Source organism: Loxodonta africana, chromosome 3 (assembly GCF_030014295.1).
Source record: "Loxodonta africana isolate mLoxAfr1 chromosome 3, mLoxAfr1.hap2, whole genome shotgun sequence".
In the NCBI taxonomy this organism is placed as follows: Eukaryota; Metazoa; Chordata; class Mammalia; order Proboscidea; family Elephantidae; genus Loxodonta; species Loxodonta africana.
Genome location: NC_087344.1, coordinates 27040844 through 27056528, shown reverse-complemented (window position 1 = coordinate 27056528; position 15685 = coordinate 27040844). Strand labels below are relative to the sequence as shown.

The 15685-nt window shown below is 53.2% G+C and overlaps 2 protein-coding genes across 5 annotated transcripts; one reads left to right on the top strand and one right to left on the bottom strand.

Annotated features, from left to right (window-relative positions):
• Positions 1-965: 965 nt before the first annotated feature.
• On the bottom strand, positions 966-4537 carry IER2 (immediate early response 2). The gene has a single exon (XM_010593273.3). It carries the CDS (start codon positions 4385-4387, stop codon positions 3719-3721), a length of 669 nt encoding a protein of 222 aa, XP_010591575.1. The 5' UTR covers positions 4388-4537; the 3' UTR covers positions 966-3718.
• A 2921-nt stretch (positions 4538-7458) lies between these two features.
• STX10 (syntaxin 10) lies at positions 7459-14841 on the top strand. 4 transcript variants are annotated; one of them, XR_010321238.1, is made up of 8 exons: positions 7459-7514; positions 7764-7933; positions 8062-8156; positions 8238-8300; positions 9556-9663; positions 9757-9859; positions 9957-10051; positions 13854-14841. XR_010321238.1 is itself a non-coding variant. In XM_064280776.1 (8 exons), exons 1-8 carry the CDS (start codon positions 7480-7482, stop codon positions 13865-13867), a joined length of 687 nt encoding a protein of 228 aa, XP_064136846.1. In that variant the 5' UTR covers positions 7459-7479; the 3' UTR covers positions 13868-14815. The 4 variants fall into 4 exon arrangements, 2 of the variants coding, with proteins under 2 accessions (XP_064136846.1, XP_003413107.1); XR_002786626.2 differs by lacking the exon at positions 13854-14841 and adding an exon at positions 10132-10540; XM_064280776.1 differs by having other exon boundaries at positions 9757-9863; positions 13854-14815.
• Positions 14842-15685: the final 844 nt, after the last annotated feature.

The window sequence follows — 15685 nt, the reverse complement described above, 5'->3', positions numbered from 1 at the left end:
TGCTCTACAGGGTTTTCAGTGGCTGATTTCTCAGAAGGAGATTACCAGGCCTTTCTTCCAAGGCTCCTCTGGGTGAAATCAAACTTCCAATCTTTCGGTGAGCAGCCAAGTGCATTAGCCATGTGCACTACAAGGGGATTTCTGGGAGTCTGCATAGAGTAGATACGGCATTTAGAGTCCTAAGATTGAATGAGGCACCAAGAGGGAGGGTCTCACTCTCCATTGTTAAAGAAGTCTGGCCATGAAGAAGAAACCAATAATGAGATTGAGAAGGGGCCACTGGTGAGGTGGGAAGAAACCAAAGAGAGGGTGCAGTCTTGGGGAGGGAAGAATCAGCCCTGTTAAATGCTTCTGCTAAGAAATCACTGGGATTATATAAAATCTGGGGCTGGGAGAGGAGGCTGGCCCTGGCAGACACTGAGCGACTGGAGACAAGAACTATTCTTCCAGCTCTCTGGGCTTAATACCACCTCCGCACACACTTTTACATGCACGTATGCTTACTTGTATTGCTACATGTGCTTTTCAATGTCCGGCACTGTTATCACCTTGAATTATAACAATAAAATTATAACCCACATAGCACTTTGTGTGCAGGGCACTGTGCTAAGCACTTGACATGCATTTAATCCTCACAAGAAACTTAAGACAGAGACTATTACTGCTCCCATTTTACAGACAGAGAAACTGAGCTGAGCAGAAGTGCAGGGCCTTGCTGAAGGCTAGGGAGCAAGCAGGTAGATCAGTTGGGAGAGGAGCCAGCAGTCTGGTTGTGGAATTTATGCTCCTTACCCCACAACTTTTACCCCTCAACTTCTGCAGCTGGCCTTTGTCCCTCGGCCTGATGGTTCTGAGCTACCTGTGTTGGCCCACGGACATCTGTCTGGTTTCGACTTTTGTCCCCTGGGGAGTAGCCATGGAGAGTCCACATTCTACTGGAGGAGCCCATTTTTGGTGTGCATGTAGGTGGTTTCCAATTTCTCCCTATTTCACACAGCACTGCAACGAGCACCCTTCTGGAACCTCCAGGTCCCGACCTGAGGCTCCCTGAACAATCGCTGGCTCTGAAATTGGTGACATTTCCGGTTTTCACAAGTATTGTCCAATTCATTACCCTTCAGACCGCCTGCCCACTCATCACATGAAAATCTTAGACCTCATGTTCGTCAGACGTGGTCATGACTTCTTAATTTTACCTATTCCTGTGGGTGAAAATGGGGTCTTGGGTAGGGGGTTATCTTAAGGGTGTGTGTGTATGGTAGGGGGTTATTTTAACGGTGTGTGCGTGTGTATGCGTGTGGGTGCGTGTGTGTGTGTATGTGTCCGTGCCCGCGCACTTACTCCCGTCGAGTCCCCCGCCCCCGAGCGTCTCCAGGCCTCCTCCCCCCACCCCCCCGCTCCGCCCTCGCTTCGCCCCCGCCAGGCACCGGAAGTCCCTCGGCTGCCTGGTCGGGGGTGGGGGTCCGCTGAGCCACTTCCCGCGGAAGGAAGGGCCTGGCGGTTCCTGCAACAGGATACCCGCCGAGGCCCCCTCCTCGGCCGCAGGGACTTCCTGGGGCCGGGCCAGGCCCGCGGGGGAGTTGCTCCGTCGCGAAAGCACTGAGCCACTTAAGGGCATGGGGCTCCCGCCCCTCACGTCCCACTGGGGAGTTGTGAGTTGGGAAAAGCCGTGGGTGGCGCCAAAGGCTCCCATGTTGCACCGGGAAGAACTCAGGGGACAGTGGAGGCGAGCTTGGCCAGATTCTCCTTCGTGTCAGGACTGGGAGGGCGCCCCGCCCTTGTCCGTTATGGGGCTGCGGGCTGCGACTCGCGGTCAGGGCCAGGAGAGCGTGGGGCTGGCAGAAAGGAGGGAATAGGGTGGGTAGACAGGGCAGGAGAGCCTGGGGCCCGAGAGGGCCGGGCGGGTGTTCCGGGACGGGCCCGCCCCCTCTTCCTCTGCCCTCGGCCTCGGGGTCAGGTCCCTCCGGTCGCGGGAGGCCGGCGGCTCTGCCGTGGGGGGGCGGGGCGGTCTTTCCCGGAGGCGCTGTCTCCACTCCCACCACCTGCGGCCCCTTTGTCCTCCGGACGGATCCCCGCCTTGCCCTGGAGTAACGCCTATAGCCCTTCTTCTAAGGGAGAATTGGGGAAACGAGAGGGTTTTCTCATGCGGTAGCTAAAAAATAATAATAACTAGGCCTCCCACGGACATTTCTAATCCTAAAGCCTAGCCGGGAAGGTCTTTAGAGGTCCGTTTTACAAGTGAAACTGAGGCTGGGAGCGCCACCTCCCTGTCTGAGCTACAGTTATATCGTCAGGAATAGGTTCAGACTGCTCGGTGAGGGACTCGCTCTGAAGCGCACCTGCTCTGGCCCACAGCAGGCCTTTGGACCACTGCCAGAGTCGATTCAGTAGGTCAGGACGGGGAGAAAAGATATGCCATTTTTCCAAATCCCCCCAACAAGAAGTGTGGTCCCCCAAACCGGCTTGGGGCACGGTAACCAGCAGTTTCCCCCCAAACGTTGAACTCGGAAAGCACTCTTTTCCCCATCCTGGAGTTGTAGGGGAAGTTTGAGATAGTCTTCCAATCTGGGGGCCAGCGGGGAGCCCGAGTGGAACTCCAGGCAAGTGCTGTGGCAAAGAAAAGGGGCCCAGCTCCCTCCCGCCCACGTGGTAACCAGTCAGACCGGTTCCTGGGGCCCCAGCGCGCCAGCCCGCCAGCCCCTGACCCCTAATCCTCCCCTCCCCCGCCAGGGAAGAAAGAGAAGCAGCAAACTTTACTCAAATGGTCTTTATTTTCCAATCTGACGTTTCTAACAAAACGCCAGGTAGATGGAGTTAAACAGAATCCACCACAGGAAAGGTAAACAGACCCTCGGAAAAGACCCTGGCAAGAATCCCGCCTCCCAAAACGGGAGCCAAGGCTCACCAGCAAGTGGTCGCAGCTCAGCTCTACAGCTGCTCTGCACGCCCCACCCTTTCGTGATTCAGACCAGGAACGTGTGGGTGGATTGTGTCCGAGTGTCTGAGAACGTAGTCCCCACCACTAATGCCCCAGATGAGAACAATTTTCATCTGTAATAAGATCGGCCCCCGTCCCCACTCAAAGGCACAGGAGCCCAGGTAGTAACCCATAACGCTCGGGGCGACGTGACTCAGGCGGCCCTCCTCCCACTCCCCCGCCAGGCCCACACCCTAGACCCTCCTCCTAGGCCCCACACCCACGCAAGGCAACAGGAAGCGCCTTACGTCTGCCCCATGACGCAACGATGACCGCGTGCACAAGTATGTCAGGGAGGGGGAAGGGAAGTGCCTGGAATTTTGAGGTTGAAACGTAAAGACCCCCTACTGAGAAATCTTGAATGGGCAGCATAGATCCGGCTTAAAAAAAAAAAAATTCACATCCGACCCTGAGGAAATAACTACTTCTCCCTTTCCCTTTTTCCCAGTCCCAGGAGAGAGAAAGGTCCGAGTTCCAGTCCGTTAAAACAGCACCTGTGGACGCGGCAGGTCTCAGCGGTAGGCGCCCGCGTCCCCAGCTCCTCCGCGCCGCCGCTGCGCACAGCTGGCAACGGCTCCCGGGGGGCAGAGTCCCTCTCCGGGCCTCTCCGCAGCCCGGGCGGCGGCTCCCCTTTACGGTTTCCGCGGGCACACCCCAGGGAGGGGGAGCCTCGCCTCGGTCCGCGCACACCGGCCGACGGCTCGGCCTGCGTTCTGGGCTCCGGTCTCGCCACTCGGGCCCTCAGAAGGCCACCACTGCCCGCACGAGCACATTCAACATGTTGTCAGCCGGGCGGCAGGCCGGCTTCGCCTCGCACGCTGGAGGCGCCGTCGGGGGCGCAGCAGGGTTGCAGTTCAGGAGGCCTGAGAAGCGCCTCTGTAGGACCCGCGCCAGGTTGGGGAAAGCGCCCTCCGCTTGCGCCGGAGGGGGCTGCAGGCGATCGGGGACCTCCGAAGGCGTCTCCTTTGCGTCCTCTTCTTCCAGTCGGGCTTTCTTGCTCGGGACTAGTCCGGTGTCCCCGCTGTCGCTCAGGCTGCTACTCCGCCGCTTGCGGCCGGCTTTGGCGGGGCGCGGGCTGCAGCGGGAAGGGGTCTCCTCGGCCCTCGGCGTCTCCTGGGTGTCCATGGGCTCCAGGGAGGGCGGCTCACCGTCGGGGGGCGCTGCCTGGGTTGCGGCTTCCGGTTCCCGTGGCGGATGCAGACGAGGGTCAGGCGAGCGGCCGGTCGGCAAGGGCATCTCAGGCTCGTGAGCCTCCACTTTGGCGGAGAGGTAGAGCTCCCGGGCGCTGCGCATGACCAGCGACAGCTGCAGACTCCGGTGCAGCCGCAGACCACCGCGCTGCATACGCGAATGGTACATCTTCCACACCGACAGGGTCATGATGCGTTGCGCCTCCTTCTGCACCTCCATTGCGGCTCGACGGCGGGGGTGAAAGCGGAGGAGACTCCCGGGCTGGACAGACTGGAGGTGTACTGCAGTCAACGCGTTCGCTCACGCCTTCCTCCGTATACCCAACCCACGCCGTGACACTGCGAGGACGTTCTGCCGGGGCGGCTGCCACCCTGACCCTTTTATATACTCAATGACATCACGGAGACACCCCGCCCAATCAGAGGGCTGCATCCGGGCTTTCCACCGCGCCAGGGGAGAGAGACTCCTTAAAGTGACAGGATGGGATTTACCGAGCGGGGGGGAACCGAGATGGGGAGCGTCCTCCACGCTGAGATTTCGAGGTGTTCCCCTTTTTCAGGGCCTCGCCGGTGCAGCCACGTGCAGGCCCAGGAGAGGGGTGGTCGTGAGTGGGTCTCAGGGCGCACCCACGTGCTCGCGTCTGGAGGCCTCGGCAGGTCGTAGGCGGGGTTTCCCTTTGCACCGGGAAGACCAGTGCTCAAGCCGGTGCATCCCCAGTGGATACAGTTCCTGGCATTTTCCAGGTACCTAACTGGTGTTTGCTGATTCAATAACAAGGATACTAACATTTAAGTGCTTACTAAATGCCAGGCACTGCTAAGCACTTTCCTTTCATCATTGTCTCATTGATTCCTCACCTCCATCCCGAGGAGGGTACTGTTGTACCTACCTTCTTCAGGGAGGAAAACCGAGGCGGAGACTATTTGCTAAATGAATAAATGAGCCATTGCAGTGAAAGGGAACCACTGGGGCCTCCATCTCTTCTATCTAAAGTGTCCACCAGCTCTCCTTACTCCGCCCCTGTTTGTAGACGGGAAGGCGGCTGCGCTGGCTCGGCTCCAGGGCGAAGTTGCCCACCCTGCGGGCGGCGGATGTCTGCAGACGCCCCGGGCGCGGCCCAAGCTGCCTGCCGTTTCCGCACTCCACACGGAGCCTCCCCCGTTTCCTCGCAACACGAGCGCCAATGTAGGCTTGGCGTTCATAAGTTAGCGGACCCAGCCTCTGAGTCCCTGTAAGCACGTGTCTGCCGCCCACGACGCCTCGGCGGTGCTCCGCCTCTGCCCCCCTCCCCGGGAAGCGGGGTGGAAGGGCTGGAAACTCAGCAACGCAGGAAAAAAAGAAGATAAAAAACATTGGCCCCCACCCTGCACTATGCTCCGTCCCGCCAAGAAAACCTACTTTTAAGGAAAAAAATAAAACCTAATTCCAGTTCCTTACAAAAAGCACACAAAATATTGTCCAAGTAGCTCCATTCATTCCAGTTCCTTACAAAAAGCACACAAAATATTGTCCAAGTAGCTCCATTCATTCCAGTTCCTTACAAAAAGCACACAAAATATTGTCCAAGTAGCTCCATTCATTCGCGGTACGTGCCCTTTAAAGGGAGGCCCCGCCTCTTCCGTGTGGACAGCAGAGCTTTCCCGCCACTGGAACCTGAGGACTTCCACTACTATGGTATATTTGGAAGTAGTGACGCAGGCCGGCGCGCAAGCCGCTTCCGGCTGCCCATATAAAGACAGGAGCCGGGTTCTCCTTAGACGGAGGTGGGCTACTTCCGGGCGGGAGGGGGCGGAGCCTTGGACTCCGGACACGCCCCCTCCTTACCCCCTCTCTGGGGCAGCCGGGGCCTGCTGGAGCTCGCTGCTTCCGGCCCTGCATCCAGAGGAGCCAGGGGGAAGGGGGAGGACAATTTCGCTTCCTTCGCTCTGGGGGCCGGGAAGGGATGGCGCCTTTTCGGGAAAGCGCGCCGTCCGCGGGGAAGGGCGACCTCAGGGATCGCAGAAACCTCATCCCTGTCCCCCGCGGTTACCCCACAGTTATTTCCCTGACATAGTCCCCTCCCAGGTTATTCCTGTCCCCCCAAAAAACGACCCTCCCATGCACCCTTCGAGCACCCTCGCGCTCCCGCTCCCCCCAACATGGGGACTCAACAATTATTTCTCCCTAAAGGCTTCTCCAAAAACTGACTCCATTTAGCGATCCAAACACAGTGCAACGACCTTCTGAGGACGTCCCCATCCCCTCTCCCTCCACCAGGAGACCCCACAATGACAGCCCCAGCTCAGCTGTATGTCTGAGACCCCACTTAGTGACTCTGACACAGAGGCGACCCTCCGAAGACTCCCTCAGACATCCCGCCCACCGTCTAGAGCGAGATCCCACAACGATCTCCCCAAGCCCCCAGCTCAGGCAATGGCTTCCCCCGAAAAGGGCCTTACCGTAGGGCCCACACAATGCGCCTGTTACACAGGGGACAACGCTCTTGAGTCCCTCCCCAGACATTACTGGCCCCTTCCCAAGGGAGACCCCATCCGCAGCAGACTCCTCTGGAAACCCTCCTCAGAGCCACCATGCCCCGCGACCCCCAGGCTCGCACTTAGAAACACTCCGAGGTTACAGAGAAGCCCCCACTCCCCACACGGTCTCGAAGGTGAGCTCCCCCCGGAACATCTTCGCGGACTCCCACTCACGGCCACCCCGCCCCTCCTCCGCAGGAAAAAGAGAAGAAAATGCCACGGAAGGCCCCACAGAACGGTCATCTCTCCTCCCATCCCTTCCCGACCATGCCACTATGGACCCTGGGCTAGGGCGACCTCCCAGTATGGGATCCGGGACACCCTTTTCTCCGGGGACCAGCATGGTCCTGGCGCGTGGAGTCCGTTAAGAGGATCTACGAATGGAATGAACTCCTGAGTTAAGGAAGGCTATTATTATTTATTCACATGGCCCAGAAGGGTAACTGAGGATGCGCAGCAACAGTCCAAGGGGTTGGGACTCGAACACAACTAGCCGGAACTAGAAAGGTGCCCGCCCACGGTCGGGTACGCGGATGGGAGGGGGCGGGCATGTGGACAGGAAGCCGTGTCTGCCCACAACAAAAATGGCAGACAGAGTGGCCGAGAAAAGGCGGAAGTTTCCACACTTCGGACTTCCAAGGCCTTTCTTTCTCCTCTGGCGGCCCTGCTCTCCAGTGTGGCTTGGGTCACGTGACGGAGGCGTGGTGGGCGGTGCGTTTTTCTCTGCTGGGAGGGAGGGAGCGAGCAAGGCGAAGAGGGGAGGGGGCTCCGCCTGGGGGTGGGTGGGTGGGTGACATGTCTTTCGAAGACCCTTTTTTTGTAGTCCGAGGGTGAGTGACAGGGACAGGGTGGGCAGAGGGTGCTCGATCCCCTGCCAACCAGTGCCTGGGGCCCTGGCCACAGCGTGCCAGGCAGTCCGGGCGCGGCCATCTGGGTGCTAGGTCGGGGTCGCCCCGTGGCCGAGGGGGAGGGGCCCGGCAGGGGGTCCCCAGAACCCACCCACGTTTGGGGGCACAGTAGGGGTGGGCGGGCGGGAGGGCCACCTGCCCCAGCTGCACCCTCTGTGCCTTTGCCTGCAGCGAGGTGCAGAAGGCAGTGAACACGGCCCGTGGGTTGTATCAGCGCTGGGGCGAGCTCCTGCAGGAGGGCGCGGCGGTCGAACGCGAAGAGCTAGACTGGACGACCAATGAGCTGCGGAATGGCCTGCGCAGCATCGAGTGGGACCTCGAGGACCTGGAGGAAACCATCGATATCCTGGCGGGGATGGGAGATGGCATGGAATCCAGCCCTCCGGGAGGCTGAACTCCGGGAGGTGTTGAGGGCTGGGGGAGGGAAGGAGTGTCTGGCTCTGGCCTTGACCCTTGACTTGCTGCCCACCTATCGTGGAGGCCAACCCCGGCAAGTTCAAGCTCCCAGCGGAGGACCTGCAGGAGAGAAAGGTGTTCGTGGAGCGGATGCGCGAGGCGGTTCAGGTGAGGAGTGGTATCCTGTGTGGTAAGCCTGGGGAAGTTGGGGATTCTTTACTCTCTGATCTCTCTGCCTTCACTCCCCAGCAAATGAGGGACCATTTGGTCAGCCCAGCTGCCACAGCTTTCATGGAGAGGAATAATAAAGAGGTAAGGCATTCTGGCCGGGCATCTCAACCTGAGTCTCTCTGGGTGACTCTCCCCTCCTGTGTATACACGCGCCTGTCCCTTCTGCATCAATGCCCACCCTCTCTGTGCAGTGGTCTCCTGTGTACCTACCTCCTCTTTCCGTGCACACCTGAGCGCTCTTTGTGTGTGTATGTTTGCTCAGTGTACTCTCCCGCCTTCTGTGGGTGTATGCTGATTTCCTGGGGCGGGGAAAGGGGGGGTCTTGTTCACCTGTCTCCTATGTGTATATTCCTGTTCTTTCTACTTACATGCCCACTTGCTCTGTGTCTGTTTCCAGGGCCTGTACTCACCTTTTCTCTCTGTGTATGCACTTGACCCGTCTGAGTGCGTGCACTTGGCTTCTGCCTGCCATCCACATGCAGGCCAGGTCTCTGCAGGGGTGTGCCTGCCCCATCTGTGTGCTGCTGTTCATGCCCTCCCTGTGTGTTTTCCCTGCTGTCTCTGTTTAGACACCTTTTCCCTCTGTGTTGTGTGTCTATTCTTTGCACCTTACAAACCACCAGTCTCTCTCTAACCCATCATAAACCCACATGGGGGTGGGAGAATGGGGGGCTGATACTCACACCAGCTCGGTATCTGTAGAAGCGCCCCTAGGCCTTCCAGATGGGCTGCCTTGGGGATTAAAGTCTAAACTTAAAAATACATATGTTCATACAATAATAGTAAATATTTCCCTTATTGAACATTTAGGCCATGCTAGACCCCATGCTAAGTGATTTGCTGGCACCTCGCCTGCACTCAGCCCTAGGAGGCAGGAACTGAGGAACAGAGAGGAGATCTACTTGACTGAGGGCGTGCACCTAGTAAGCAGTGGGAACCGAATTTAAGCCAGGGCTGTCTGCTGCTATCTGACTCCATCTGCCTCCATGGATTAATATTAATATGAAATATTAATAAAAATCAACACTAATTGAGCACTAACTATGTGGAGGCACTGTGCTAATAGCTTTCCATGGATTGATTCTTTAAATCCTTATTCGAACCCCAGGAAGCAGGGATTATAGTTCTCCCCATTTTATAGATGAGGAAACTGAGGCACAGGGAGGTCAAGTGACATGTCCAAGGCCACCTGCTAGTAAGTGGTGTGATTGGAATTGGAGCCTAGGCCATCCTGGCCCAGAGACTGTGTGGATGGGTTACATCCTCCATCTGGCCTCGACACCTGTCCCTGTGTGGGTGGGTGTCTCTCCTTGAGCCTGTGGTCTGGTCCCCACAGATGCTGGCGGGCAAGTCAGCCACCCTGAAGTCACCCAGTGACCTGCTGGATGCCAGTGTGGTCTCAGCCTCTTCTCGCTACATCGAGGAGCAGCAGGCCACACAGCAGGTTTGTGGAGGTGGCCAGGGCCCCAGGTTGGGGGAGCCTGCGGACAGCTCAGGGGTCCCTGCCCACAGCAGCTCCTGCCCCTCTGCCTTGCAGCTGATCATGGACCAACAGGATCAACAACTTGAAATGGTGTCTGGGAGCATCCAGGTCCTAAAACACATGTCCAGCCGCGTTGGGGAGGAGCTGGACGAACAGGGCATGTGAGGCCAGGACCCTGGGGGTGGGCTGGGAGCCCTCAGCCACTCTGGTGCACATGGGCCCTTTGGGGGCTAACACCAGCTTGGTCTCGGCAGCATGCTGGATGCCTTTGGTCACGAGATAGACCACACCCAGTCCCGGATGGACGGGGTCCTCAGGAAGATGGCCAAAGTATCCCACATGACAAGTGGTGAGTCCCCTGGGGGTGGCCCCTGGGGGGCCCTGGGTGGTCTCCCACTCCACTGTGACCTTTGATCCTCTCACCCCCAGACCGCCGGCAGTGGTGCGCCATCGTGATACTGCTGGGGGTGCTTCTCCTGGTCCTCATCCTGCTCTTCTCTCTCTGACCCCGGTCCTCCCCAGGGGGCTGGTCCCCCCAGTTGCAGGAACTGCCAAGCACTTCAGAGCTGGGCAGCAACCTAACCCCTGGGGAGGGGGCTGCACCTGGGTAGCTGCCCCCAAGGCTCTCATCCAGAGCCAGTGGGACCCTCAGGGCCCTGGGTGGGGTCCCCTGCCACCCATCCTATCCCAAGTGTGCTTAGGTGGGGGTGGAGGTAGGGAAACATCAGCTACCTTCCTCCCCAGTGCTATTTCCAGTGTCCCAAAGCCATTCGCCCATGTGCCTTCTACATGTGCCAACTTGGAAATAAAATCCCAGCATTTTTATACATAGTTGTATTATATGGTGTGTTGACTCTGAACTTGAGACTAACCCCTTCACAGGACCGGCTTTTTAGAGATTCCTGCTTGCATGAGCTGGCCCAGGTGTGAGTGTGTATGTGTGTGTGTGTGTGTGTGTACATGTTTGTTAGGGATTTCAGTAGTTAGTATTGGTATAGAAAAGACTAGAGTGTATGTAGGGATTTCAGTAGTCAGTATTTGGTACAGTAAAGACTTGTTGTCAGGTACCATCAAGCCGATTCTGACTCATAGCAACCTTATGCACAACAGAATGAAACACTGCCCAGTCCAGCGCCATCCTCGCAATCTTTGGAATGTTTGAGCCCATTGTTGCAGCCGCTGTGTCAATCCATCTTCTTGAGGGTCTTCCTCTTTCTCGCTGACCCTCAGCTTTATCAAGCATAATGACCTTCTCCAGGGACTGGTTGCTCCTGATAACATGCCCAAAGTATATGAGACAAAGTCTCACCATCTTTTGTTCTAAGGAGCATTCTGGCTGTACTTCTTCCAAGACAGATTTGTTCGTTCTCCTGGCAGTTCATGGTTTATTCAATATTCTTTGCCAACACCATAATTCGAAGGCATCAATTTTTCTTCTATCGTCATTATTTGTTGTCCAGCTTTCGCATGCATATGTGGCAATTGAAAATACCATGGTTTGGGTCAGGTGCTCCTTAGTCCTCAAAGTGACATCTTTGCTTTTTAAACACTTTGAAGAGGTCTTTTGCTGCAGATTTGCCCAGTGTGATACGTCATTTGATTTTTTTTTTAATAATTTTTATTGTGCTTTAAGTGAAAGTTTACAAATCAAGTCAGTCTCTCACACAAAAACCCATATACACCTTGCTACATACTCCCAGTTACTCTCCCCCTAATGAGACAGCTAGCTCTCTCCCTCCACTCTCTCTTTTCGTGTCCATTTTGCCAGCTTCTAACCCCCTACACCCTCTCATCTCCCCTCCAGGCAGGAGATGCCAACATAGTCTCAAGTGTCCCCCTGATCCAAGAAGCTCACTCCTCACCAGCACCTCTCTCCAACCCATTGTCCAACCCTCTCTAATCCATGTCTGAAGAGTTGGCTTCAGGAATGGTTCCTGTCCTGGGCCAACAGAAGGTCTGGGGGCCATGACCACCAGGGTCCTTCCAGTATCAGTCAGACCATTAAATCTGGTCTTTTTATGAGAATTTGGGGTCTGCATCCCACTGCTTTCCTGCTCCCTCAGGGGTTCTCTGTTGTGTTCCCTGTCAGAGCAGTCATTGGTTGTAGCCGAGCACCATCTAGTTCTTCCGGTCTCAGGATGATATAGTCTCTGGTTCATGTGGCCCTTTCTGTCTCTTGGGCTCATAATTACCTTGTGTCCTTGGTGTTCTTCATTCTCCTTTGATCCAGGCGGGTTGAGACCAATTGATGCATCTTAGATGGCTGCTTGCTAGCGTTTAAGACCCCAGACACCACTCTTTAAAGTGGGATGCAGAATGTTTTCTTAATAGATTTTATTATGCCAATTGACTTAGATATCCCTTGAAATCATGGTCGCCAAACCCCTGCCCCTGCTACACTGGCCTTCGAAGCATTCAGTTTGTTCAGGAAACTGCTTTTGGTTTAGTCCAATTGTGCTAACCTCCCCTGTATTCGGTATTGTCTTTCCCTTCACCTAAAGTAGTTCTTACCTACTTTCTAATTAGTGAATACCCCTTTCCCACCTTCCCTCCCTCCCTCCCTCCTAACTACAAAAGAATGTTTTCTTCTCAGTTTAAACAATTTCTCAAGTTCTTAAAATAGTGGTCTTATACAATATTTGTCCTTTTGCAACTGACAAATTTCACTCAACTCAGCATAATACCTTCCAGGTTCCTCCATGTTATGAAATGTTTCACAGATTCCTCACTGTTCTTTATTGATGCATAGCATTCCATTGTGTGAATATACCATAATTTATCCATTCATCCATTGATGGGCACCTTGGTTGCTTCCATCTTTTTGCTATTGTAAACAGTGATGCAATAAACATGGGTGTGCATATAACTATCTGTTTGTGTAAAGGCTCTTATTTGTCTGAGATATATTCCGAGGAGTGGGTTGCTGGATCATATGGTAGTTCTATTTCTAGCCTTTTTTTTTCTTTTTTGAATTAAAATTTTTTTTAATAATTTTTATTGTGCTTTAAGTGAAAGTTTACAAATCAAGTCAGTCTCTCACACAAAAACCCATATACACCTTGCTACATACTCCCAATTACTCTCCCCCTAATGAGACAGCTAGCTCTCTCCCTCCACTCTCTCTTTTCGTGTCCATTTCGCCAGCTTCTAACCCCCTACACCCTCTCATCTCCCCTCCAGGCAGGAGATGCCAACATAGTCTCAAGTGTCCACCTGATCCAAGAAGCTCACTCCTCACCAGCATCCCTCTCCAACCCATTGTCCAGTCCAATGCCTGTCTGAAGAGTTGGCTTCAGGAATGGTTCCTGTCCTGGGCCAACAGAAGGTCTGGGGGCCATGACCACCAGGGTCCTTCCAGCATCAGTCAGACCATTAAATCTGGTCTTTTTATGAGAATTTGGGGTCTGCATCCCACTGCTTTCCTGCTCCCTCAGGGGTTCTCTGTTGTATTCCCTGTCAGGGCAGTCATTGGTTGTAGCTGGGCACCATCTAGTTTGCTGGATCATGTGGTAGTTCTACTTCTAGCTTTTTAAGGAAGCGCCAAATTGATTTCTGAAGTGGTTGTCATTTGATTTCTTGATTGCTGCTTCCATTTGCATTGTTTGTGGATCCAGGTAAAATGAAATCCTTGACAACTTCAGTATTTTCCTGTTTATCATGATGTTTCTTACTGGTCTGGTTGTGAGGATTTTTGTTTTCTTTATGTTGAGGTGTAATCCATACTGAAGGCTGTAGTCTTTGATCTTCATCAGTAAGTGCTTCAGGTCCTCTTCACTTTCAGCAAGGAAGGTTGTGTCACCTGCGTATTGCAGGTTGTTAATGAGTCTTCCTCCAATCCTGATGCCCCTTTCTTTTTCACATAGTCTAGCTTCTCAGATTATTTGCTCAGCATACAGATTGAATAAGTATGGTGAAATGATACAATCGTGAAGTACACCTTTCCTGATTTTAAATCACACAGTATCCCCTTGTTCTGTTTGCATCATTTGACTCTTAGTCTATGTACAGGTTCCACATGAGCACAATTAAGTGTCCTGGAATTCTCATTCTTGACAATGTTATCCATAATTTGTTATGATCCATAGAGTCAAATGCCTTTGCATAGTCGATAAAACACAGGTAAACATTTTTCTGGTATTCTTTGCTTTCAGCCAAATCCATCTGACATCAGCAATGATATCCCTCATTCCACGTCACAGAAAAAACTCTTGTTGGGTGCCATCGACCTGGTTCTGAGTCATAGCAACCCTACATACAGTGGAACGAAATGCTGCCTGGTCCTGCGCTACCCTCACAATCACTATTATGCTTGAGCCCACTGTTGCAGCCGCTATGTCAATCCATCTTGTTGAGGGTCTTCCTCTTTTTCACGGATCCTCTACTTTACCAAGCATGATGTTCCCCTCCAAGGACTGGTCCCTCCTGATAACATGTCTAAAGTAAATGTGATGAAGTCTCACCATCCTCGCTTCCAAGGAGCATTCTGGCTGTACTTCTTCCAAGACAGATTTGTTCATTCTTCTGGAAGTCCATGGTATATCCAATATTCTTTGCTAACACCGTAATTCAGAGTCGTCAGTTTTTCGGTCTTCCTTATCCGTTGTTCCAGCTTTCGCATGCATATTAGAACAGAAAAAAAGCGTTCTGGTTTATTTGTTTTAGTAACAGATAATTAATTACCATTGAAAATTCCAAACTCCAGTTCTTCACCGAGCTTCCGAAGATCACCCTACACATCTGCTGCTCATTCTGTGTTGCAGGTAGGTAAATCCCTTAGAAGTGGAGTTTAGTTTAGCAGCCATTTCTAAGCGGTCTTTGAGTAATGCGGGGTCCCACTGCAAACCTGGTGAGTTCAAACCCTGTCCAGTGTCACTGTACCCAGGTCAGCTTTGTCCACTGTAGACTCTTCTGAGTCTAAAACTGTATGGTGACTCAGGTTATTATCTTAGATGTTTCCATCCTGGGCATTACATAGTAAGGTATCAAAACGACAGGTCTCAAGTGTTCATCTACACGTCGTAAAGTTCTGGGCGTTACAAAGCTGTCATTCTTTTAGGCTAAATTGCCCAATATTAAAAAGATTTCTACACAAAAACGTTAATTCTATGGTTTTGGTTCTCTTAATCCTTTCTATACTTCATTTTAAGTCTTCCTGGGGTTAAAAGATGCATCACCCTTTCTGAAGACACATGCCTTGTCTGGTTTTACCTACATGCTGACAAAGAGAATTTCTGTTACTCGAGGTTACTTGTGACCAGAACCATCTACTTCACTGTTGGCTCTCCTAAACTCTGTTATGTTGGCCAAGGCCAGGCTTTGGAACCGCAAAAGGGGTCGTCTCATTGAAATATACTAGGTTGTGATGGATTGAATGTGTACCCTGATAGTGTTTTTTTTTTTTTTTTTGAGATGGAACTGACTGGACGGGCACCAAACAACATACATGTGGTTATAATCCCATTTAGGAATGTTTTTTCTCTTATATTAATGAGGCAGTTATTAGTGTAGGGTATGCCTTAATCTCTTTTTGAGATATAAAAGAGATTAAGCAAGCAAGCAGAGATTGGGGATGATAGATGCCAGGCCACATGATCACCAAGGAAACCAGGAGCAGAAGCTGAAAAAAGGACCTTCCCTATAGCTGACAGTCTTCCCCTAGAGCTAGCACCCTAAATTCAGACTTATAGCTTCCTAACCTGTGAGAAATGTCTGTTCGTTAAAGCCACTCACTTATGGTATTTCTGTTACGGCAGCACTTGATAACTAAGACACCTGTTTATTCTTTGAGTTGAAATATCCCCTGATTATGTTCTCCACAGACATCTGCAGCTCCCACCATCCCCACAGAGGGGATCTGGTTGGGCTGAGAAATGAAGGCTCCCGCTCCATCTCACAGCAAAGATCTTTTGACTTGATGGTGAAAAGATAGTAAATACCATTCCCATTTTACTTGAAAGATCTTTGAATGGATGGGACCCTAAAA